This window comes from Micropterus dolomieu, linkage group LG02 (genome assembly GCF_021292245.1).
Source record: "Micropterus dolomieu isolate WLL.071019.BEF.003 ecotype Adirondacks linkage group LG02, ASM2129224v1, whole genome shotgun sequence".
NCBI lineage: Eukaryota > Metazoa > Chordata > Actinopteri > Centrarchiformes > Centrarchidae > Micropterus > Micropterus dolomieu.
Genome location: NC_060151.1, coordinates 20,020,937 through 20,047,655, shown reverse-complemented (window position 1 = coordinate 20,047,655; position 26,719 = coordinate 20,020,937). Strand labels below are relative to the sequence as shown.

At 40.0% G+C, this 26,719-nt stretch overlaps 1 protein-coding gene across 1 annotated transcript in view; it reads left to right on the top strand.

Annotated features, from left to right (window-relative positions):
- gcgra (glucagon receptor a) overlaps window positions 1-25,662 on the top strand; it is a 36,055-nt gene extending 10,393 nt beyond the window's left edge. The window contains exons 2-14 of the mRNA XM_046040049.1: window positions 17,440-17,589; window positions 17,902-17,998; window positions 19,399-19,506; window positions 19,607-19,701; window positions 19,928-20,022; window positions 20,255-20,444; window positions 21,527-21,686; window positions 21,867-21,927; window positions 22,575-22,644; window positions 24,025-24,113; window positions 24,213-24,357; window positions 25,068-25,109; window positions 25,199-25,662. Of these exons, the coding sequence (XP_045896005.1) occupies window positions 17,536-17,589; window positions 17,902-17,998; window positions 19,399-19,506; window positions 19,607-19,701; window positions 19,928-20,022; window positions 20,255-20,444; window positions 21,527-21,686; window positions 21,867-21,927; window positions 22,575-22,644; window positions 24,025-24,113; window positions 24,213-24,357; window positions 25,068-25,109; window positions 25,199-25,555 (1,563 nt within the window). The 5' untranslated portion in view covers window positions 17,440-17,535 and the 3' untranslated portion in view covers window positions 25,556-25,662. The remainder of the gene's footprint in view (window positions 1-17,439; window positions 17,590-17,901; window positions 17,999-19,398; window positions 19,507-19,606; window positions 19,702-19,927; window positions 20,023-20,254; window positions 20,445-21,526; window positions 21,687-21,866; window positions 21,928-22,574; window positions 22,645-24,024; window positions 24,114-24,212; window positions 24,358-25,067; window positions 25,110-25,198) is intronic.
- Window positions 25,663-26,719: the final 1,057 nt, after the last annotated feature.

Below are 26,719 nucleotides of genomic sequence, written 5' to 3'. Positions count from 1 at the left end.
ACAAGGCTCATCATTTTCTTTTTTTTACCAGCTTTGATCTAAAAAATCCCAGATTTTTTAAAAAGGAGATCAGTTTAAACTGGATTTTATGTCCCTCATGCTTTGAAAGCTTGCTTTGCTCCCCTTCCACCCAAGCATAGGTCAGAAAATGCTTATGGAAAACTGGGGAGATCTAGTATTTAAAGTAATTAACAATAAGGATCACCAAACTATTTGGTTTTCTTCTTAACATTCTTGACTGATATCCCATCAACAGCTTCCCTCCCCTCGCTCACTCTGCTGCTCGCTTTTGCATGACACGCTAATATCTTGTTTGCCGAGCAGCACAATTTCTCATAAATTACTGAAGACTTTGATGCTGCACAGTGCTTGTCAGTCCTCCTCAGTGATGACAGGCAGGATATGTTATTATTTTACAGTCTATAAACTACATCTCCATGTACAGACATGGGAAAAGATAACGCTGTAGGCCATGCCTGCCGACTTAAATGTCTGAAAACAAACTAGGCCAGAAGCATTTGACGGCATCAGCGCTCTTTAGCTCTTTAGCTTTGTAATGTATCTCAGGCTGGGAGAAACTGATATGTGTTTGTAGATAACATCTGTTCCTGTGACCCAGGTCTATTGCATGGTTAATTCATTCATATGTAGGGTTAGTTGCAACAAGTGAACCCATAGCTCTTAATGTGACAATACATAATAAATGACACTTGATAAATGAGATGACTATTTAGGTATGTCTGCAGCACAGCAGAACAAAAGCATTAGCTTTTGTGCAGAGCAGATGTCTACATTAAATGAAATACACCTAGGCACCTTTTGTTTTCTTGTTGCTAACAAGCAGCTGGAGTCAACAACAACACAACAACATGGCCACGCATGAAAAGCCACAAATGAGACACCTCTGGTGAACACAAGTGCTCTGTAAGTCTTAGAGAGCGCTCGAGGCAAAGTTTACATAATGATAGCTTTTGGCACCTACTGTAAGTGTATCATTCTGCTGTATGTGTGTTTGTGTGGGTGTGTTTGAGAGGTGAGTGAGAGAGTGGCAGAGCGTAATGTGTGTCTAAGATGGAGTGGCAGATAAGTTGCTTTGCTTTCTCTGCCAAGTGGTAGTAAGGAATTGAGTTCATTTAGATTAAGGATGATACCAATGCTAAGAGGGGGTAATGGAGTGAGATAACACAAATGAGGAATGAGAGCGATAAAGAAATGGAGAGACTGTGGGAACCAAGTGAACAGAAACAAATGCCCTCAAGTTACTTTATGTTTCACAGTGGGAAATTCTCTTCATTATACTAACAAATGATGCATTAAGATTTACAACTTAAAACCTCCTGGATGTCTGCTTATGACCAATTTATGGCATAGTAGGGAATTAATTTATCAACACCTACTGAGCTAGAATGTGTTCAATATTTTGGACAGCATTAATATACATTAAGGAGTTATTTTTTTCAGGGCTTAATGGGAATCACTTTTTTTGGGATAACATTACTGTCAGCTCGGAGAAACCTCAACCTCTCCACTTATTTTAGTGCTAGGACCTGCTAGACGCACACACACACACACGCACACACACACACCCACATTACATCTCTCACTGAATCACTGTAGTAACCTGAAGGTTAGAAAGCAACCAGCTGGGAAAATCATTGTGAGCAAAGTAATAATTCACAACCTTCTTCTCCTGGAAATTTAAAGATAAAGCTGCTGTTGTTTTATCTTTCTGTTATTATCAACAAACAGCACGAAACAACAGTAGGTTTCACTTGTTAAGTAATCTGTGTTTGGCCAAAGCCTGATACATAATAGGTTATGTCATGCCTCTTTGTCATAGACTTCTAGTGTTACACACATAAAATAGTCATAATGTTGCATATTATTGCTATTGGATCATTATTATTGATGTATTCGTGCATCTCATAAATTATTTATTTTCTGGAAAAAACATATCAGACACATGTTATTTCAAAGCTGAGAATGAACATAGTCAAAGTTGTTTATTCCTGTCAGGACATGAGAGTGAAAATGCAGCTGTTGAGTGGTTTTAGAATAAAGTTACAGGTTGTGTTGATGAAAGGAATTTGTCATCCAGTGCGATCTTTTTTTTTAAAACTGTTTTTGGATAGCGATAAAGTTCTGGCACAGAGGGCAAACTGGATCAGACTATCAGACTTTTCCCTTGCAGCTTTTCCCTTGTATATGATGTCATTTTTCTGACATTTGTTTTGGAGGAGGGGGCACTAAACTGCCTTGCTAAATAAGGTTTAAGAGATTCAGTGTATCTATGTTTGGGGTCCACTATGCTGTGCAGTTTTGCCACTGTATATGACAAACATTCCTTTCCTCCAAGTGCTTGATGACTTCCAGGCTGATGGCGGAGTGACAGAGCACTGTAGGGGAGATCAGGGGATTACTGCACATAAACACTGCCTGCCAGCATCCAGAAGAGCTCAGTGTACAATAGAGACATGTGGATACAAGGTAGAGGAGACATGGCGTAGGAATCACCTAAGCCCTTTCATAATTCAGCAGGTCTATTTAGAGTTACCCCATGAACATTAAACATTACAATGGACAGAGTTGGAGTGGGATGTGTGAGTTCATCTGCTAAACATATATATTAAACATATAATGGTCCAACACATCACACACGGTTTCTGTTTTGGAAATATCATTGTAAATGGCTACAGTGAAAGGAAGTGTCTATCTATCTATCTCTTTATCTTCTATCTCGCTACATCTGTCTCCTCTCTTGTTCGTTTTGTTGTGGAGCCTCATTTGAAATGTCCTAATTTCTATTTATAGCGTTTTAATTACAACCCTATCATTAAATCAGACAGTACAGCATCTATCAAGAGCTGTCTCTTTAGTGTAAGAAAGAATTAATGCCAGTCTGCTGGCCTGTGTCCTTGTGTTTCCTAAAAGTGTTGATCATGGCTCTTTGAAGTTTTCAGATCTGCTTTGTGACTCTGCCAAGTCTTCTTGGTGTGATTTTGCTAGTACAGCCTTTTTTTCTGGGAGAAAAAACTGTCTCTGTGTCCAGATAAAGTGAAAGTAATTTATTTTGGGGTCTTTCTTTAAGCCCTGTATTTGTTTATTTTAACAGCTCTAACCCCCGTTGGACTTAATTTGGCAGGTTTATCATGTGGTCTTGTTCTAATAACAGTGATTGTTTGTCAAACATTGACTTCTTTCCCAGAACTCTAGCCCTTGTTAGGACTAAGTGAAGTTGTACATTGCCAGAGCATCATAAGAAATCCCCTGACTGTCATGTTTAAAGAGAAAGGCAGCCCGGATTTTAAAGCAGCCTTTAAAGAGAAAGCAACTTTATATGCTTTACTATTTTTGTGCATTATAAATATTCGGCCATGGGGTTGCATTTGATGCCCTTATGACTTAATTTAGCAGCTTCCGTCCCTCAATTTGATGCTCAGGAGGGGGTTCAGCTTTATTGCACCGAGGCCAGTAATGGCTGGTGATTATTTACCCAGTTGCAGTGGTGGAAGAAGTATCCAGATGCTTTACTTTAGTAAAAATAGCAAAACATTCCTGCATTCAAAATAGTAAAAGCAAAATTTACAGTAAGTATCTAAAGTAAAAATATTCATCATGCAGAGTGAATCCCTCTGAAATGTAGTAATAGTATTCCAGCTTATCAGATGTGAGGATATGAGTGTGATGTAAATAGAGGCGTAAAGTTGCATAACATAGGAAGTACTTAAGTCTAGTCAAGTACCTCAAAATTGTTCTCAAGTACAGTGCTTAAATAAATGTATGTTACATTTAACCAGCGCCTGCGTCGATCTATATGCACTAAGGTTCTTAGCTTATACACACAGATGCAATGTTTTTCGCTTCTCGCTTTACGTGATGCAAGTTGCCAAAACATTCAAAATTGTCCTGAACTGAGTACTTTGATTCCCACTATGCTGAGATATCAGTTAATTATGTAAACTTACCATCTAATCAATGCAGTGTTTTTGTCTATCCATTTTCATGCATTGGGAGGGACATAATTTTTAATCTGTAGCTGGAGCAAGTGGGTTACCACAGAAACAGTGAATGCAATACGCAGCTACAAGCAATACAAATTATATAGATATTTTCTCAAGCTCTGCAATCACTGCATCTCTCAGTGAATATCAGCAAATACACAGGCAAAGCCAAGGTCTGCTCTTAGTTTAAAGCTTGTATGGGTGTATTCCTGCGAAGCACACAGATCTACAGGATGGTGGTCCTGCTCTTTGCTGAAACTGGCAACAGTGGTGGTCTGTAATTATACTGTTGTTTCAAAATCCTCTTTTAATCTCAGGCAATTCATCTTGTTCATTTTGTGGTAATTGGCTAGAGGCAGTTTGAAACTCTTGGCTTGTGTTATCAGGAGGTGTGATTGGCCTGGCCTGGCTCATGATCAATATAATCACACACACAAACAGCAGTGTGCTTTGTGTAATGGAAATCTTAACAAGTTTGTGATGAAGAGCTCCGTCCTGGTTGCACCACAACATAGGCTGTCCCAGGAGGAAACTGATGCCTTTGTGTTGGGGTTTAGGAATCACTTTGTGAATATACGTCTACTCCAAGAAGCAGCTGAGGGCAGGTGATGTTAAATTAGGAGAGAAGAGCACATTTCCTTCTTATTCTTGTTCTTTTACTCAATGTACAACACAGTTCAGTGATATAATAGATGCGCAACATATTGTACATAATAGGTCAGTTATTATTAGTTAGTTAATTACCCGCAAACATCAGGGACAGTTTGACTATGGGAGATGTCAAGGTGTCCGGCATGTCATCCGTTTTAGGTTTTGGAAAGCTTTTCTGTATGATCAGAAATTGTGTGTTAAATCCACAAAGACAGCATGGAAGGATGTCATTTTGAAACAAGATAAACGCTATAATATTTGACACCAAAATTCAACAGCAGTAGGCTTTACCTCCACAGCCTTGTAGGTGAAATCAGATGCAGTTGCCAAAATACACAGTGGGCAGAAAAATGTATTACACAGCCAACAGAAATGACAAAAGAGTATGAAGTCATTGTTTGTATTTAATGTTTCTGTGACTTTATATTTTGATTATTTATTCATGTAAATAAAAAATAAACAGCCACCTTATTTCCGTCAGTGCCATCCATTGTTTCTTACCTTAGCCCAACTGATACTGATAGAAATAGTACACATAATATAAACAAACAATCTCCATTACATTTGTTTTTTTTTTAAAGAACTGTGACCAAGATACATACTACATGGGATATTTTACAGTTGAACAATGTACTTTTCAGTGGTCAATGTTGGACATTATCTAAATGACCTCACATGACCACATTTCAGTACTGCAATTTTTTAGAACTTATTGGCTGACATATACACTTATACTGTATAGCTGCAATTAGCTAATGTCAGCCAATATATTGACCTGCTCAATTTATCAGTCTAGCTTAATTTCTTACTTCTTTTATTTAATTTCTTACTGACTTTTTAAAAAACCCAACATGGCCTAATCCTTTGCAGTGATGGATACAACATATAAATCTTTAAACTGGATGACTCAACTAGACAATCAGTTGTTGCAGAAACAGTGCGGGATGGTGAACATGGTAACTGATAATCAAAGGCTCCCTGTAGGGTTGTTGTTGCTTCACAGCAGGCGCAGTTCACAGGTCCAACACACATCATGAAAGAGTGTATGAAACAGCATCCAGCCAGTGCCAAACACTTCCCACACACATGCCCATGTACAACACAGAAAAGCCCCACACGCTCAAACAATACAGGTACATCTCAAACGTTATACAACTGTTTGTGATTGTTTCCCACCCACGTTCATCAAATATTGACCTCTGAATAGGAAATGTGAATGTTTACCAAAACACGTGAATAGAGGCTTTGAGCATCCAGCTTCTGGGTCACTGGAACTGTGACAGCGGGACACAGACGGGTCGCATTCTGCTCTCCCTGCATTGTAACAGGGTCAGTGACAAACATTTTGAGCAGTTCAGAGGTCAGCCACATTACAGTGCTGCTGAAATTTAAACCACTGTCTTTTATGTGTTTTTTAGGCCTAACACTGTCTCCATATCTCTTACACACCATGGTTCCTGTCATGTCCATAATGAAAATAGTGTGACATGGGCCAATTAATTTCCTTTTACATAGTCTCTAGAGGCTGTTTTCCTCCTTGCAGTTAAAAAATATCTCATCTCTGGAAACTGGGGAGAGGAGACATGATGAATAATCAAATACTTTTACTGTGTTAGTGTAAACATTTAGTGATTGACTGTATTTGTTCAAATTCTATCTTATAGATGTTGGATACATTAGACAATGAACTACTATTTTCTGGACAATGAATTAACTAAGAAAGATATATACTAGAGACAGAAGATGAGCAAAAACCTATATATATGGTATAAACCTATATATATATATATACAACAAGTTTTCCTGTCCCTCACAGGCACAACCTGGATTATGTAGACTTGGTGAAAAAGACATAGCTATGTTTCTTCATATGTTGTTTCAAGAAGTCTGTGTGTTCAAAATCACCACTGAGATATGTGGATTCTTCATGCAGTGGCTTTTATGTAACAGGTGGTGAGGAAGCAAACGTTAAGAGTAGGGGTACCAATTTAAAATTTTGTCTTTGTCTTTTAATGTCTATTTATTTTTTTTTTTTTTTTCAGAAAAAGTTAAATCTACTCAAAAATATTTTAGCTCTGTCAGCTATTGGTGAAGAATTTTTGCGTTAATTTTGTTGTGTTGTGCATTCTTTACTGCTACAACACAGTTATAATGCAGTATGAACACAAAATGCTTTTCAGCAATCTAAAACATCAATTGTAAATTTCAGGTCTTGGCAGCAGGTTCTCAGAATCAAAGAGCAGCAGCAGCATCCAATCACATATATTATGAACTTTTCCCCTTTGCTTAGCTATCAGGACTCTGAACTCCTCCCTCCAGGCCCCCACTCACATCCGATTAAGCTGCCATACCATGCACCTACTGTGTATACGGTTTCTGTGATGATATGTCGATTGCCTGCTGCTGTCCATTTATATTTGTGCTGCATAGTATAACATACTGTACAGAAAACAAATTCCACTTGGCCTTGGCTAGGCTGACTGACTGTCTGTCTCTCTGCATTCATCAGTTACACTTCGAGAAACCAACTGCAGAAAGAAAACACAATCTCAAAGAAAGGACTACCAGTAATGTTTTGAGTTTAATGACAAAAGAACCACAGATTTCCCTGATGCAACCACTGACTTGTGCTGTCGGCCAGACAGTTTGTGATGGGATGAGGGATGACCCTCTTCCTGCATTTCTTAGAGATAAAGGAAATGGCAAAGATCAAGCCTTAAGGCCAAGATCGGTATTTTTCATCCCTATGTTCCCATGTTGTTGTATCTATGTGACTAATTGGGACATCATTTTTTGAAACTGGTCCAGTGAGCGAGCATGCTGCAGTCAGCAGCAGGGAAAGAGGGCTGCAAAGTAATCCTTAAGGGCAATTGCATACCAACAAAATACGTCCACTAAAGTTGCCACTGACAGGCTCAGATTGTATTATAAACTTCTGACAACATTATGGAAAGGATAAGATAAACATTTTTTTGAAGAGTAAAGTTGTTTGTGTTTAACCAGAAACAGTGGCTATATTGATTGTGTCAAAGCCACCAGACTCCGTTGACAAAAGTAGTGTTTTTGCCTTTCTAGTTTGGATGATGCAGAAGGCGGCTGCTGTCAGTGTTCATGCATGTTTAAGACACACATTGACACAGAAACACACTCCAGAGAAAAATGGGCTTTTGTTGTTAGTCTGTGTTCAATGAGCAGCTGTGGGAAAGATTCCTCTTTGTGTAATTGTAATCTTCACGGCTGAAGGACTTTCAGCTACAAAAAGCTCCCTGGGAGAAAGCAGGTGGTTTTCTCTTTTTGTAACATTTTTGTGTGGTGCTGTAACTGCAAATCAAGAGTCATTGGTCTGCTTTTTTTGTAGCAGGACATGTTAGACATGTACCTTGCATATCTGTAAAGAATGGCTGCCTGAGCCTCTACAATACGTTGATATAAAATCTAAATGAAATTGGATCAAAAATCAGGCTCCATATAAAATTATAGGCATATTCTCTGGGATTTTCCAAGTAATTTCTGAGGAATGTTGAGAATCACTCAGTGAAGTACAGGTAGACAGGTACTAGTATCAGATAACAGCTTAAGTGAATTGAACGAAAGGTAATCGATTGAGATGTTAATGGTTGCAGTATCACGTTTAGTTCAAGGAACAGAAATACACAGGGGAGTGGAATAAGGTGCAGACTCAGGAGGCAAAGCAGGTTCAGTTCATTATTATTATTAATAATAAAACCAAAGGTGAACAAGCTGACAGTAAGGTGAAGACAGGCAAAGGTCCAAAGCAGGCAGGCAGTCCAAAAGTCAAACAAATCCAAAAAGGGAGCAGGCAATAAACAAAATCCAAGAAGTCCAGAAGTCAGGGGGAATACAAAAGCACAATGAAACATTGATACAAAGCTGGGACGCTTGACGAAGATGAACACACACACTAAATACACAAGTGAAGGGATGATAACAAGAGACAGGTGAAACTAATTAGGGCAGGGCAAACAATCAGACAGGTCGGAAAACACACAAAGGCAGGAAGTAAGGTAACACAATACTCATAATGAAGGATACTTACAAAATAAAACAGGAAATAAGAGAACCAAAACCCAAAACCATGACATGTGCAACATCACAGAAAAAAGAGGGAGTGAGACAACAAAACACAGAGTTTCCTTCACAGAACATATCTATTATTCAGCTACTGCACAGAAAACACACATCCCCACAGTTTTAGAGTCAGACATAAAATTTAAATAGCTGAAGTTGATGGAGCATTTGCACAGTAACAGATAATTGTGCTATCGCACCAAAAATCAGGTTAGTCATCCAGAGTGTAATGCCTAGATAAGCGATGTCCCATCTTCCAGCAGCCAAGTCGCAGAGCATGTTGCAACATGATGCTTCGTCTCCTCTGAACTCTTCACCGCATTATCAGATAGTATGGCTCTTATCCAGCACTGTCATGCTCAATGTGACATCTGCACCCCTAAGGTATGAGCCCGGCGTGGACTGCCGTAGTTTTTTAGTCAAAATATGGGAAGTGGGAAGAACACACGAAGCGTAGCTTTACAATTGTGGTGCATTTTTACTTTAATGATCATCTATGCGACTGATGTCTAGATAGGTGGATGTTACTTCCATATTGATAAATGCATATAGGCCTCACCAATGGCAACAAAAGTTCTATAAGATGAGTGATGCAGGAGGGTTCTGCATTTGGAAAGCTGCATGATTAATTGTTTTCTGAACCGGACAGTCATTGTGTTTTCCAAGAGGTTTGTTTTTAATGCTTGCAGCTCCCCTTTGCCTGCATTCATGCACACACACTCCACTTTTGTAATTTTATTTGTTAGACAGTGTAATCAAATAAAACGTAAGTACTCTCAAACAAACCACAGTAATTGTTCGTGGCCATTGTATTGAGCCATCCAACATGCACTTGAACGCAGAGCAGTTTTAATGTTTTTGGGACAATCAGGGAATTTGCGTCATTCATTTGTGATTGTCATTGTATTTTTTACATTAATACAGATAGATGACCAGGCATTATTCAAACAAATTGCTGTCTGTCCTTATAATCAAAGGGAGTAATGACCCTTTAGTGTGTCTTTTAAAATTTCATGTGTTTTAGTATTGGGACAAGCATGACTAAATAAGTCCAAGGCAAAACATCCCCATTATTGCGTTAATCTGAAAAAATGAGAATTACATTAGTTTTCACATATTGAACACATCCCCATGCAGGGGTGAAACATGTTGGCTTGGTAACCCGTTTTAGGATAAAAAAAAACACTAAAAGGCCCAAACAACATGCCCAAACAACTCATGAGATCCCTCTGGCTCTGCCTGTGTGACTCTCAACTGTCGTTCCAACGCTTAAATCAGATGTGCAACAATAGCGATAAAAGCACCAGGTTATTTCCTGTAACAGAGAGCTAGTGGGGCTAAACAACACATGTTCCATAGTACCTTGATTGGTCTGGATCCACAGCGGGCTGTAGCTCCAGCAGGATATCAAAATAGCAGAATACACAAGCCTAATTAGCCTCACACCTTCAAGCCCATTAGTTCTACTCCAGCTCCTACCAGATGGCCGATGCTATTCCCATCATCCTGCATCAAAGGCACCCAAGCAGGCATATTGTACGTGACAAATCTGCATAACTGAAGCACGAGAGACTTACGAACGAATGTCTTCAGGGTGTGTCTTTAAAAATCCTCTCGTGTTCTGGCTTTGCTGTATTTTGTTTTGAGCAGTGGGCATAACAAGCAGAGATTGCTCATTTAAGGGGAAACCTTATTTTGTGTTCAGCTTTGGGGCATTTGGTGATGTTAAATTTAAAAATATGCAGATGCAATATGAATCACAGCAGAAAACTGCCACATCTGTGAAATAAGATTTAGGAAAATTGGTCAAAGTGTGAAGGAGGGTTGGAGAAGAAGGTTTTAAGGTCACGGAATATGGTAACTGGAGAGGGGTCTTCAATTTGGCTTCAAAGGTTAATCACTATTACTCACAAGAGAATATTGTTTTCATCTAAAAAGAAATGTATAGGGTTCTGAGTTTTTGTTGATGCTGAATGATGCAGTAATCAACATTTTTATATCTTCCATTAGGCACTCTGCCCATGTTATTCTCAAATTCACGTGACAACTTCACAAATATGTAATGGCCAATGTTACGTGTTGGGACAAAAAAATGGGGTCAGGGGCCAAATACTGAGTTGGGTTAATCATTGCTCCTACTTGGTGCTAAGTTGCAGAAAGTGGTGCAGGCTGGCTGGTGTGTTAGGAAATAAGTCTCTATATGTGTTTGTGGGAAGGGAGAGTAAGAGAGAGAGAGAGAAATAAGGAGGAAAACTCTTGTACAACCGTCACATACTGGTGTCACACTCATGCCGTGAGCAAGACCATGTGCTCACACGCATTCATGTCAGCCTCTTTACTGTACCTGGACAATGCTTGAACATTATGCACTCGCAGAATGATGCCTGATCACTTTCTCTGGTAAGAATTTACATGTATTTGTCACACTTACACAAAAGAAGTTCGGTATAGTAGAGCTTAATGCCCAGTCTGGTGTGACTGACGTATCTTGGCTGTTGTTTTGTTCGTGCCATAAGTGTAGAGCATCAGTTTTACATGAAGATGTGATTTCAACATCCTAATGAACCACAACAGATTCTGCTTTTTTAATTAAAGCCAACACCAAATAGAGACATCTCATACAAGAGATACTACAGATTCTGTGTTGCTGCAAAACCCAGTACAAAAGTGTAATATCCGGGTAACATGTCTAATGGTGTTAAGGGCACAAGAATCAGTGCTGTGATATCAGCTGGACCAGCCCTGACCAGATGACCCGATGTCAGACCAGACAAGAGTAGCTCTGATCCCTCAGGCATTCTGGGAATTTGTTCAGCCTGTACTACAGCTAATGCTAACTGCATACTGTTGTTATTACACTGAACAGGCGTTTTGGAAAGTATGGCTCTTTAGTTTGGATATTATCTGAAGTCTGACTTCCAGTAGAGCTTTGTGATATATATAGGGCAGACCTTTAGATTGTGACTACTGGTGGCTAATCAACCCAGACTCTTAGTTTAGATGGAAACATAGGTCCACGTGCATAGGGTGGCTTTTTTTCGCCACTGTTTTTTTCTTAATCCTTGAAGTGTCTATGTTAAGATTCTGCCAAGTAACAGGCTGAAATAATGTCCTATGGGGTTTATTTTTAACTATTTATTATACCTATTGTCAATCTGAACCAGAAAAACAGAAAATAGCATAACTTTTGAACAAACAGTATTTTATTTTGTATGTATTTTTCCATACAAGTTTGGCCCAAGGAAATGAGTTAAATGGTTATTGTTAGGATTCAAACACATCTTGACTCAAATTTAGACCAAAATCAACCAAAAAATCTGAAAAAGTGAGAAATCTGATCATCAAGTATTGTCAAGGATACGGCAAGTGTAAGAAATTAACATGCCTGGAATCTGTTCTCTTGATACTTATTTAAACAAAACACAAAATTAAAAAATTTTAAAAAACAGCCTATGGTAATGGTAAATTTTCTGTATTTTTACAACACCTTTTCTAGTCTTTGCGACCACTCAAAGTGCATTACACTACTTCACATTCACCCATTCACACACATTCATAAATTGATGGCAGAGGCCAATGTGCCAACTGCACATCAGAATGGAAATTATATTCATTCACATTCACACACTGATGGCACAGCCACCGGTAGCAATTTGGGGTTCCAAACAGAAAATTCTCCCACAGAAACAAAAAACAAATGCAACTCACTAATGACTAGACATGTCAGTTGCTCCTGAGGGTCAGGGGGTTGCTGCTGCTTTGGACTGGGGAATGCTGTAGCACCGACTCCATGACCTGCTGTTGCACAGGTGCCAAAGTCAATAGTAGAACTAGAAAAAAGGTTATTTCATTTCAGGAGGGTCCAGAAGTAAGTGCAGCTCAGGGGAAACCAAAGTTCCCTGCCGTACAGCAGAGACAGGGGTTTGTTGCTATCCAGCATAGTCTTAAGGGTTCTAGTAGACAGAGTTTCGGGAGTACCGATCAGCTGTCTCTTGAATGCTGGATAGCTGAATCTTTGGTAGGCTGGAAAGCAATCTCACTGGAAAGCTGGCTTACTCAGACTCTGAAGATCCAGCAAATAGAGGCTTTGAAGAGCTAGATAGCAGCAAACTCTGGATCTCTGGAGTCTCTGGATTGCTGAGCTGCTACGTCTATGTGATGCAGAGTAGCACTGTCTCAACGGAGGGCAGCTTTGTCTCTGTGAATGCTGGGCAGTGAGACCTCCGCAGCACTGGACAGTGGCGAAGACGAGGAGTTGGGCAGTGATGAGAATGATGAATGCCTTTATAACAAGAGAATGGAGGATGAGGGCTGCTGCAACCTCTTTGTGATCAATCACATTCCTCAGAACGTAATCCTTTACCGCCCAGAAGCAATCCTGATGTGCTGCTATCTTCTGCAGGCTGTCAATACAGTCTGCTGTCTTCTCTGCCCTCTCCCTCCTGTGCACAAGGGTTTGGTACTCAGTGTTGAAGGTGTTCCTGCATAATGGATATTGGCAGGCTGTATAAAATGTAAATACAAACAAAATGTGATTATGTGCAAAACATTGATACCCCATATTTAATTGAACATAACACAAAAACAACTTATTAATGTTGAAGCTTGAAAATTGTATTATTTTTAGAAAGGTTTAAGCCCATTTTGAATTTGATGCCAGCAACACCTTTCAAAAATGTTGGACAATGACAACAAAAGACTGGAAAAGTTGTGAAATGCTACAAGCATAGACTTGGTGGAACTTCTCACAATTAACAAGTTTACTGGCATCAGGTTCTTAATTTGATTCGGTGTAAAAAGAACATTCCAGAGAGGCTGGGAAGATGGGAAGAGGTTCACTGCTCTGTAAAAGACTGTGCAGGCAAATATTGCTCAATGTAAAATCGCAAAGTATCTGGAGATTTCACTGTCTACAGTACATCATAACTAAGATTCAGAGAAACAGAAGAAATCTCTGTTCTCAAAGGACAAGGCCGAAAACCAATAGGCTATTGGATGGCCGTGGGCTTCGGGACTGTATCAAAACCAGACAGGGTTCTGTAGTGGACATCACTGCATGGGCTGTGGAACACTTCCAAAAACCATTGTCTGTGAACACTGTTTGTTGCTGCATCCACAAATGCAAGCTGGAACTCTACCATGCAAAGAGGAAACTGTATAAACCAGATCCAGATATGCTGCTGCCTTCTGTGGGCCCAAGCTCATTTAAGATGGTCTGAGGCAAAGTGGAAAACTGAGGATTGTGGTCTTTCAATTCCAAATATGAAATCATGGACCTTGCGTAACGAGGAGAGGACCATCCAATTTGTTATCAGTGCCCAGTGTAAAAGGCTGCATCCGTGATGGTATAAGGGTTCATTAGTGCACATGGCATGAGTAACCTGCATATCTATAAAGGCACCATTAATGCTGAACGATATATACAGATGTTTGAGCATCATGTGCAAAGTAGAAATTGTCTTTTTTAGGGACAACCTTGCTTATTTCAGCAGGACAACGCCAAACCTTATTCTGCCCGTATTACAACAGCATGGCTCCATAGTAAAAGAGTCCGGGTGCCAAACTGGCCTGCCTGCAATCCTGACTTCTCACCCATTGAAAATGTTTGGCACATTATGAAATATAAAATACGGCAAGGAGACCCCAAACTGTTGAGCAGGTGAAATTCTAGATCAGGCAAGAATGGAAAACATTCCACTTTCCACGTTACAGCAGTTGGTCTCCTCAGTTCAAAGATGCTTACCGAGTGTTGTTAAAAGACGAGGTGATGTAACAGAGTGTTAAACATGACCCTATCCCAACTTTTCAAAAAAGTGTTGCTGGCATCAAATTTGAAATAGGCATGTACTTTTCCTTAACAATAACATTTCTCAGTTTCAACACTTCCCAGAGGAAAAATCTTTTGCTCAGAAGTCTTTTCTTTAACTCTTGAGATAACACTAAGATCTCAATAGTATATCTTTTTGAGATCACTCCAATCTGAATCTTTGCTCCTAAAACCCCTTAGGAGAAAAGGACAAGATGAAGAGAGATTGATGTTTTGAGACTTGGGTAAGACAAATGGATACTGAATTGAGAATACAATAGGATAAATGGACAGATGAGATCTCATCATTGTATCTTTTTGAGTTCATTAATGTCTTGCTTATTATTCCTAAAAAGCAGTTGGGAGCTGAGAAGCTGTTTGTATTACATTACTGACTATGCTTGGAGAACCATGCTAGAGGCTTGCTCTGGGCTGGATTTGAACACCGCTCCTACTGTTCAAAGGGCAACAACACTGCCGCTGTGCCACCCAGCTAAAATTAGCAACAAAAGACTGATTGTCTTTAAATAGAGTACAATTTTCCTTTACTTAAAAGAGGAGAAAAACTATATCCACAATTAAATTTCTCAAAATTCTACACAAGTAAAAGGTATAAAAGTATTCCATAGTGAATGTACTTAAGTATCAAAAGTAAAAGTGCTTATTCTGTATGACAGATACATGTTGTATCTCAGTTCTTGTGTGGATTCGGTCTACCTTAACCAATTGGAAAACATGACATTTGAAAGTGACTTGTACAATAAATACAATAAAGATTTGAAATTAAGGGGAGTGAAAGTACAAACCCCCTTAAAAAGAAAATACTCAACCTCAACATTTGATGTAAGTAAAGTACTTGAGTAAAATAACCCCTAAGTGAGGTCACTAAGACAACACTGAGAAATATCTTGGAGCTTTTTCTCTGATCCACATTCTGGAGATTGAAATTACACTTATTTAAGATAATGTAGAGATCTCATCAGTTGATCAGAGTAAGACAGAGGTGAGTTTTCTGCTCCTGAAGCCAATATGAGAAAACTGAGACATATTTGAGAAGAATCATGAGATCCCAGGAGTCATAGCTGAGTTTTGTTTGAACTCTTTCTCTGATCTCATGGTCCAATGTTCAGGAGACTTAAATTAGACTTATTTAAGATCAGTTAGAGATCTCTTGTTTTGATCAGAGTCAGACATAAATGAGATTTGATATGGTTGTGTCTCCTGAGATGAATTTGAGAAGTGGGAGAAAAGGCCTTTGGTCTCACTTTGGTATTAAAAGCAGCTCATTTGTGTCTAGGAGAAAAGAAGGAAACAACTTGGGTTGATAAGTCTTTTTGCTATTTTCAATTAGATATGGGGTTTCAGTATTTTGGGGCGGCACTGTGGTCTGGTGGATGTGGCCTCACAGCAAGAAGGTTGCGGGTTCAAACCCCGGGCTTTCTGTGTGGAGTTCCGGCTTCCTCCCACCGTCCAAAGACATGCGGCCTAGGTTGATTGGTGACCCTAAATTTTCCTTAGGTGTGAGCGTGACTGGTTGTTTGTCTATGTGTGGCCTTGCGACCTGTCCATGGTGTACCCCGCCCTTCACCTGATGTCAACTGGGATTGGCTCCAGCCCCTCCTGCTAGCCTGTGCACAGGATAAGCGGTTGACGATGGATGGATAGATGGACAGCAACTTTTTTGGAAAGAGGGTTGTACTTTGCTTCCATAGCAAAAAGGTATTTGGTCTCTTGCACTAAAGAGCTTCTTTTTCAATTCCCTTGCCCTGGTCTTGATGACTTTCCAGGCTGGTTCTTCGTGTTTCCAACTCTGAAACTTTGTAAGAAGTTTAGTTTTGTCCTTGACATGATGATGATCCACCAATGTAGAAGCCTTTAATGCTTGTAAATGATCCAAGTTACCTATGAATTTTTTATAACAGTTTCTGATGAAGCTAGTTGTCAATGTCAATGGTATCTAGTCACAAATATCCTTCATAAGGTAGTGAGAAGTGACTGCTTGCTTTGCACCCCCTGCATTTTACGTTATGGTGCACTCTGGAGCTGTATTATTAAGGAAAACATTTGCAAATAATTCATCTGTATTGGCACTTAGCATTTAAATACTCAGATCAGGATTGGTATTAAAAAGACATGACTTGGACAGGATCGTGTACATCTGTCACAACAGATTGTGCTCTTATCTCTTAAGCAATCAGTAAACAACATCCAGTAAACAATAGAAATTTGTAACACAGCAGCACCAGTCCATCCGTTCTTCTTGCCACGAGACTGGAACAGAATGGAATTTGAAACGTTTTAGCCAAAAATGTTTCCATGGTCAAGGTGTTTTTTGCAGAAACGTTTCAGATTTCGTTCCGTTCTCCGGCTTCAACCAAATCAAGGGAGTTTGCGTCAATTGATACACAGGTAAGTGAAACACGTAAATCAAACACTGGGAGGCTTTAAGATAAAGGTGGACAGTAGCCAACTGTGAGTCATTGAGCGAGTGTAGCTCTGCTGAGCCACAGCTATGTCACTGGTCTCATGCTGGTCTCAATGTTTTGAACAGTCTAATTCTGGGTAGTCTATCTCAGCTGCATCGTACAGCTGTACACCTTGCTAACCGTGGCTATGCTTTGTGTAAATGAATGTCCAGGATGGAAATGTACTGGTCAGATTCACAATGGATTCCCCCCATATTAACTGAGCCTGTTCAGGATAAGTTACACTGACATATTCTCTTAATGTTACTTTTGTATGCCTTCAAATCTTGGTGTAATTGTAATGAGACAGATATGACCCAGCCTTTTACTGTTTTGGTCCTCTTGCTCTGCACAGCCAAGTTGAGATGAGGTAATATTGAGTGTTTGCAATGAGCTTTGATGGATTGTTTGTCTCTGTGTCATCCAGGCAGTGTGGCGAGTGTAGATAAACCCCCCCTTATGAGGTGAAAACCCTTCCCCGTCCTGCAGTATTCCATCCCGGCAGCAACAGCAGCAATAAGGGATGTCACGGCTGTTCCTCCTTTTGTCAATGCTCATTCTCTACTGCAACATCCAGGTGGGTCCCGAGCGAGCACACACACACACACACACACACATTCACACACACACATTCAAATAGGCACATAAACATACCCCCCTCCCAATATATCCCCATTTTTGAGATGGCTTGTTTACAGCTACTGTATATATGAAGTGACCTATAACAAATGAATGCAAGTCCAGTTAATGCACCAATTTTGGCTCCATGTTTTGTGTGAAGCCCACATTCTGAATATTGTTTTTGCCCGCCTGCATACACTACATCACAGATCTTCCTAGGGTACATATTTGTTGCATTTTGCTCTTATGTGCTCCACTGTTACCATAGGTGTCTCCGGCTGCTACTCTGGATAAGCTAAAGGAGAGTTGGAAATTGTACATGGAGGAGTGTGATCGAAACAATAGCCGGGATCCACCAAGCACTGGTGAGTGGAACATATTTTGACTCATTTTCAGTGTTCAAATCCGCAAATTTTTTTGGCCACCTGGGGGCAGCGGAAACAAGCCACAAACACACTGGCGTATTATCACCTTCTTGATTCCAGTTGATATAGTCCCTTGTTACCATTACACATACAGCAGATATGGAGCAACATAAAGCATTGTGGAGTGGTGTTTATGGCCATCTGATGCCAGGCCGATACACAATCAGTAACTGCCCACTTCAACCCCAACAGTTCCAGTTTCATGGTACTGTAATTTCCCACGTTACACTCTGATGGCTGAAGTCCATGACTTGCATAGACCACTGACTGCTGCTGCCCCTCACTCTCAACAACACTGCCCCCAAGCCTTGGTGGCTTGCATCAATCTCCAAAAGAAAGGCTTGCCAAAGTCTGTGTACCCCAACACCAGGACAGAAATTAACTTCTGGTTCAGTGAAACACCTGTTCCATACCAGGGCAAGTACTCATGTGAGCCACTGTTAAAATAAGATTGTTGATTTTATCTTTAACTACACAAAACTTGTAGGCATCAGGGTCACATTATTATCCAGAGAAACAACAAAGCACAACATTATAATAAACTAGTTATAATAAGCTTTATGTGCTCCAACAATATTTCCCATAAGGTAAATGTGAAAGATGCATTTCATATAATTTGCATTCACATTACAGAGAAAATCAGTATTTTGTAGTGCAGTGTAAAAAATGTAATGTAGTAGAGCAGGTAATGGTTAGGTCGCACCGTCACCAGACTATGGAGCGGTAGCAATTTCCACTCCCGTATAATCACTCTGCTTGCAGCCGCTCCCAGTTTTTTATTTGCTGCACCGCACACTCAGCTTTCTGCTCACGCTGAGAGAAAACGAGGTCCATCAACAGAGTGTTTAACTACAGGGCGAATGCAGCCCTTCAGTTGCATTACAGTCTGTTGTGTGAATAGAGACGGAGAACACTGACGCTCTCAAAAAGGCCGCTTCCCACACTGCACACAAAATCATACCACTCCGCATCACTCATACACCCTTCCTGTCACCCCATGAGAGCAAGAGCAAATTAGCAGGTGTAGAGGAGAAAGGACAGACCACTTTATTCACCTGGACATTCACCTGTGTACCATAAAAGCCAGCACAGTTTACAGAAGATGAAAGGTCTGGTATAAGCAGAAGGCCATCGATGGAGGACTTCGAATTCATATATTGAAGTCAAGCTGAAAGACCATGATGTGTATAGATGCCATAATGGCCACCAGTGGCCATCACATCAAAGACATGTTACTGTATTCTATGACTTAGACCAATCCAGGCCATAGATAGATTTTATGGCCTGGAATTTTTACACACTATATCTAAAATCTCATATTTCATGTTTTTTATTCCCAGGCCTTGTGTGCAACAGGACTTTTGACAATTATGCCTGTTGGCCTGATGGACTCCCCAACACAACTGTCAGTGTGTCGTGTCCGTGGTATCTGCCATGGTACCATAAAGGTAAGAGACATCTGGGTTAGCAGATGCACACTGTGTGGCAGTCATGTTGATGCAGAGCAAATCACAGAGTGTGTGCATGTCTGTGTGTGTGTGTGTGTAGTTCAGCACGGCATGTTGTATCAGGAATGTGATGCAAACGGCCAGTGGGTGACTACGAACAATACCAGCGAGTGTGACTCTAATGATCCAAGTCTGGTAAGAAATATCTCTCTTGTGATTCTTTCTGTAAAGCGTAAGACTTAGAGAGAAAACAAAGAAGAAAATAGTAATATTTTGCTTGCATTAACAAATTTAAAGGGCACATATTAGATACAATGTCACTATTAAAACTGAAACAAACAATTGACCTGTCACATATCACACTCTCAAATAAAGCAAGCAAATCTAAAGGCCACGTGTTTGCATGTGTTTTCATTTGCAGGAGTACTATGGCCATATTCAGATCATGTATACAGTCGGCTATTCCTTATCACTGGTGGCTTTGGTGTTGGCGCTTGGCATCCTCATATTCTTCAGGTAACAATTATTTTCAGTTGAAATTGTGGTAAGCTAAGCTAACCAGCTACTGGCTGGAGCTTCATATTTACCGTACAGATTTAAGAGTGGCATCAATTTCCTCATCTAACTTGCAGTAAGAAATTGAATAACCATATTTCCCAAAGTCTCAAACCATTCCTTTAAATATAAAACTGGCTAGCAAATGCAGAATGATCACAGTGAAAAACCATTGCTGTCTCTCATTCATCAGGAAACTGCACTGCATGAGGAACAACATCCACATGAATCTGTTTGCCTCCTTCATCCTGCGAGCGCTGTCCATCCTCATCAAAGACGCTCTGTTGGAGGCCAACATCACATCGCAGGACCTCAGCAGAGACCAGGAGCAGGGATTCCCCCAGGCATCAATGCCTCCAGTGGAACTGCTGGTCAACAATGAGGTCTGTGGTGATCTGAATAGTCACAAATGAGGCTTCCAGTGCACAGTGGATCATATGCAGTGGATAACAATCCTGTCAAAATGTTTTTCATCATACTAAATGTTGTCTCTGCTGTAAAGTCATTTCCTCCTTCACTTTCTTCTGTGTCTTAACAAAAAGTAAAAGGTGTAAAAGGTTAAAGGTCATAGTTGGCATTCAGCCTTTTTGTTATAATACCATACATTTTGAAATACTTAATTTTGCTTTATTGCATTTAGTGTTTTGGTGGATATTGAAAATGATTACTTAAATTTGATTACACTGTCTTAAATACTTCATGCTTTGTCTTTTTTTTAGCTGTTAATGACGAAATGAGGTCTACTAAACCTTAACTATATTTTGAGATATTAGGGGGAGAGTTTTGAAATTTTTAAAGCTGAAATGTAATGGTTAACCTTCCTCCCAAACGAAGGATTTTTTTTACAGTCCCAAAGAATTTGCAACAGTGGCAAACAAGAAACCACTCACAGCTGCACAATCCTGCCAACTGGTATCTTTAATAATGGAAAATATTAAAAATATTTGATCTGCAACTAGACAAGGGTCTGCATCAAATTACTCAATATCATGCTGATTATCTGATGCAGCCATTCTGTTTGTATACCCTATGAATAATGTACATAATAAAACACAAAACTACCCATATGAAAGGCGGTACAAACAATATGAGCGGAATATGTGCTGCTATAATTATGGTTTGTATAAAAGTACAGTAACTCTGTAAATAAATTGGCAGAAGTAGTTGTATGTATAGAAAGTACTAATGGTAATCATGTGAAGGGGGTAATGGCAGCTACAAAGATAATTATAGCAGGTAATTATCCATAAAAGGGGTGAGGGTCAACAATATGGGTGAGACTAGGGTTGAAGTTGCTGCTGTTGTGCAATCTCACGGCTGTCTGTGCAAAGCCTGATTCAGAAGGTGCTCCCATCAGCTGCAGCACTGATTTCACACCGCTCGCAACTAAATAATGTTTAACATTAGAAGGCTTGATATTTTTTTAACATTAAAAAAAAAAAAAAACACTGCTGTCGTTTTGCAGACAACAGTTAGCTGTCGCATCGCGGTGGTGATGATGCAGTACAGCATCATGGCCAACAGCTACTGGCTGCTGGTGGAAGGCATCTACCTCCACAACCTCCTGGTCATCACAGTGTTTACAGAGAGGAACTACTTCAAAATCTACCTGTGCATCGGCTGGGGTGAGCTGGTCTGTCGGGTGTCTGTGTTTGTGTGTGTCTACAAGTTAGGGGATGCAAGGTAATTATGTGCGGTATGATGTGGTGCATGCAAGGAAATTAAATCAGAGCAAATATAAAAGGCTATTAAACTGGTGTATGAAATGATTGTTTTGCATTTAGACAGCTTTCATTTCTTTACAGGTACCCCGTTAATATTCCTTGTGCCATGGGTGGTAGCTAAATACCTATATGAAAATCAAGAGTAAGTTCCCACTGTGTTCTCCCTCTCTCTCTCTTTCTGTATTTCCCTCACTAGTTGCAATCAGACTGAGACAAACATTTTAGTTCATTCATATTGATTCCACACTCAGAACAGCACCTCATATGAGAAAAAAAGTTGGCAGATGGTCTTTCTACAAAACATGTGTGTGTTGATACTCAACAGCTCACGGTCAGTCACGCGAGGAGCTGGCTGCAATTAAACGTTTCACACAGACACATTTTATCTTCTGCAGGATGCCAAATATGGAAAGAGGTCAGAATAGCAGTCATGTTGGCATGTTTTCAATATTTCATGTTAAAATTCAGCACCCAAACTTTATTATGCAATCTCTTAGGGTCGAGCATACACACATCAGGAGCAAACAGGGGTGAAAGGGTTTTTAAGGCAGGACTTTATAAACCACCGACACATTGTATTGTTATGTAATGCATTAAAAACCCATGATGGGCCATCAGTCTCCCACATTTCATCAGCCAGGGAGAGGAAAGCTTTCTGCTGTTGCAGGAGTTGCAAAGCAGTGTAATGAAATGTGTTGAGTGAAATGAGTGAACGTTGTTTGAAAGCATGTGAGGTATTTTTGGTTGTCTCTAACTGGTCTTTCTTTCAATTCTTCTTCTTCTTTTCAGATGCTGGGGCCAAAATATAAACATGAATTACTGGTGGATCATCCGTTCCCCGATACTACTGGCAGTTGTGGTAATTTAGTCTTTCACCATGTTATGTTGCTGTCTCCTAATTTTTTTGACTGTTACATTCCCTCCCTTCCCATGCTGTGACCAGGGCCTTTATTGTAGGTGTTCTCTACAAAGGTCAGTTCTGAGCTTTTATAAAAGTCAGATTTGTCATGGCTCTTATGTCAGGCCAGTTACACAGACATCCAGGTGTTTTCCATGCATTAATCCTGTCCTGCTAAGTGGACTGTATCCCACAGGAATTCCTGTGTTTGAGTTGTCACAGGGACGGGCGGGCTGGCTCCGATTTCAGTGCTTCCCCTTTATCCTGATAAAGAAATGCTCAAGTTCAGAAGTCTAAAACTACAGTCGGTAGTAAACACGTGTGTGTGTGTGTGTGTGTGTCACATTTTTGAGTGGGCCTGACTACCCACGCAAGAATGTAATTTTGCTTTTGAGATAATTCATCAAACATCAAAGTTTATGTAAATATGTAATAACACACATGTATATAGATGCTGTACAGAATCCACAGTGTGCTTTTAATTTTGCTAGAGGTTATATCTGGGGTTTAGTCACCTTGCAGTTGTACTGTACTCATATATTATTTTCCCATTATACATAATTTATTATGGCCTTTATATACATTCCTTTATATACTAATAAATTCATCAAAGTGGAACATACATACTGGTCTGATGTTGGGTTGAAATTATATTTATTGTTTGTGCTTTATTACCATGTTCTTTGGCTTGTAACTTTTGCTTCATTTCAGCAAATTTACCTACCTGCAAAAATTGCCTTGTATTTATAATAACCAGTTAATTCCTGGACAATAACTGCATGTACAAATTAGGTCCAGCTTCACATTCTTCTTCCAAAAAGCTGCAAATTAACAACATAGTTGTAATCAAAAAGGTCACATCATAAGTGATTTTCATCAGCTGGACACCCACCGTTTTGTGAAATACCAGCTGCTGTGAAAGGGTTCCCCTATAACAATGTGCTTCTGCTGTGTGTGTGTGTGTGTGTGTTTGTGTATGTGTGTTTGTGTGTGTGTAATAATGTTAAAGGGGCGGGTCACTAAAATCACAAAAAAACATGTTTTGTACTTATCACTATCCACGCAGAAAGGTTTGGAGGCTTGAAGTGGGTTGATTATGCTGTGTTTCTGGAAAGCCACATTGCTGTAGAGTTTATCAAATGTAATTTTTCAATTTCATACACCTCCATTGTTTTGGGGTGGCAAGTGAAGTTTCAGCCGGGCAGCGTCTCAAAACCTTGCACAAAATACCAAAATATTTACATGACAGCACATCAATGTGTGTAGGTGAGAAAATATGACCCTTCAAGATCTGTTTGTTATGCAGTCCAAACCATCAACCGCTGTCTCTGTCTTTCACAGATCAACTTCCTTATCTTTATCCATATTATCAAAATTCTTGTGTCAAAACTTCGAGCGCATCAAATGAGATACACAGATTACAAATTCAGGTGAGATCAAACGTTGAAGCAGATTTTCACTTAACATAATTATTCTCTCTACTTATTCTGTGCTTTCTGCCTCTTTGTCTCTCATCCCCTCCATCTCAGGTTGGCTAAGTCGACTCTAACCCTGATCCCTCTGCTGGGTATCCATCAGGTGGTCTTTATCTTTGTGACAGACGAGTCCACCAAGGCCACTATCGGTCTACGCCTTGCCAAGCTCTTCATCGACCTCTTCTTTTCCTCCTTCCAGGTTGGACTCGCTTGAGCCAAAGCATCTATTATTTCTTTCACAAACAAAGGGTAGGGTAGGGAGATAAAGAAGTAAGACATGCCTAAATTGGAAAAAAACAGAATGTTTAAAGCATGGTCTTTGTTCACGTTTGAGTCAATCTTAACTTAAAAAGATAAAGTAGAAGTGAGAATTACATTTATCTCCTAATCAAATCCATATCTCAAATTCATGCTGTACTAAATTAACAGCAAAACACAGAGGTAGTTCTTTCATCTTGTCAAAGTGCCATTCCAGGAGGGATTACATTAACGAAATGTGCTGTCTGCCCTGGTAACTGGCTGTGTCACACTGTGACTTAATGACGGTGACCTTTTTTCTACGGGGACAAAGATGTCAAGATAACAGCCATCCACCAGGGGACTTGCCTCGATTAAGAGAGTGATAGAGAGAGGTTGCACTAAGATTCCCAATGTCAAAGACCACAAGTGCGGCCATGAGACTTTCAGTTTAAGACAGAAGAAACTCTAATGGGCATGTGATGTGCACTGAGTGGTTTAGTCTTAGGGCAAAAAACTGCACCATTTAACTAAAAAGGTTCACGTGGCATGTGAGTCGTGTTTCCTAATCTGTAAACAATGGCTTGTCAAAATAATGTGTGAGTTAACATTGTAGCTGTGATGAGTCAATTTAGGGGACTGACTCAATATCGGTTGTCTCTGTCTCCACAGGGTCTCTTGGTGGCCATCTTGTACTGCTTTGTCAACAAAGAAGTGAGTCTCCTCAACACTTTTGTCAATCCCAGACTTTTCTCCCCTCATCACATAAAAAACATCTACTAGCTTCTCCATCCTCTCCTCAGGTGCAGTCTGAGATCCTGAAGAAGTGGAAGCGCTGGAAGCTAGGGCGGAACATCGAGGAGGAATACCGCCACACCTACAGCAATACCCCCAACACCAAGACAGCCAGCCTGATGAACCATGTGTCTCGACTGTCTCATCTCCCAGACATCACCAAAAACTCTGCCCCGGTCAGCAGCCCTGAGGAAAGGCATATGCTTGTGGCTGGATGCCACAATGGTATGGTCCACAGTAAGGAGGCAGGCCAGTGTGCATCTCCACGGCACGAGGGAACCATCAGCAACTGTACCCTAGTGGAGGACATCAGCCTTACGGACAAGGTGCAGGGTTATGAGGGTCAGAGGGAGAGTCACCTGTGAAAGCCACTGGTAACAAGAACTTCATGAAGAACGTTGGAAGGCCTTGAGCCCTCATCTGGCTCTGAAATACTGCCCTGGGTGTCTGTGAAGAGCAGTCGTTGCCCAGAGATCAGTGACACTGGGAGACTGAGCGGCATTTAGCCCTCTTCACAGGCTGAGAATGTTAAATGTCACACTGAGATGTTTAATCTGCTGTGAGCCTTGTGAATGGATTTCTGTAGATGTTTGTCAGACATTGTGAAAGAAAATTCTGCATGCTGAAAAATGTGACAACAGCATCAAAGCAGACAAGCCATGTAAAAAAAAAACCTCAAATAGCATCAACGGAAGCAAAACAAGAGAAACAACAACAGCAACAACAAAAGACACAGGATCCTTGCTTGGTCCTTGCTTTAATTTGTGCTGTGTGTCTGTGTGTATTTTGTGGTAGCCTACTTGAGGTTAAAGACAAAATGGACATTGAACTGCATACACAAAGAAGACCAAACAAGTTGACAGGGAACAGAGGAAAATTCTTCTCTTTTTTTTTTGCATTGCTCTGATTTCTGTAAATGGTTTCTTGTCTATACTGACTTTGATCAAAATGTACAGAAAAAAAAGACTGTTGACTGTACCTCTTACCCCATTGGAAATTGGCAGCTGCTCTCGCCAGGTCAATCCTGGCTTACATATAGGCATTAAAACATGTCAAGAGATGGGATGGGATGAGTTATGAATAAGCTAATAGTATCATCGCTTGACTTACTTCAGGAGTCAGATCAGTCTCAATATTAATGAATGCAAACAGAAGGATTCACAAATGTATTTCATGTTTTATATATTAATGACTCTACAAAAACATTTTTCAGTGCACACAAAAATATGTATTGTTGTATATATAAATGTAAAATAAATCCACACATAAGAAAACTGTTGAACCTGCATTTACAACCTGCTTCACTGCTTTTTTGTGTGGTTTGTTGAGATTGCCCTGCCGTGGCACGATTCAAAAATGGATTTTGTTCCTTTCACTTGCCTTTGTGAATCGACAGATCCACAGTTTGTAAATGCTGGTTCAGCAGTTTATATATAAATGCATCAACGCCCAAATATGTTATGATTAAAATTGCAAATACTTTTAAATCCATGTCCAATCCATGTATTTTTGGACTTCATTTATATTTT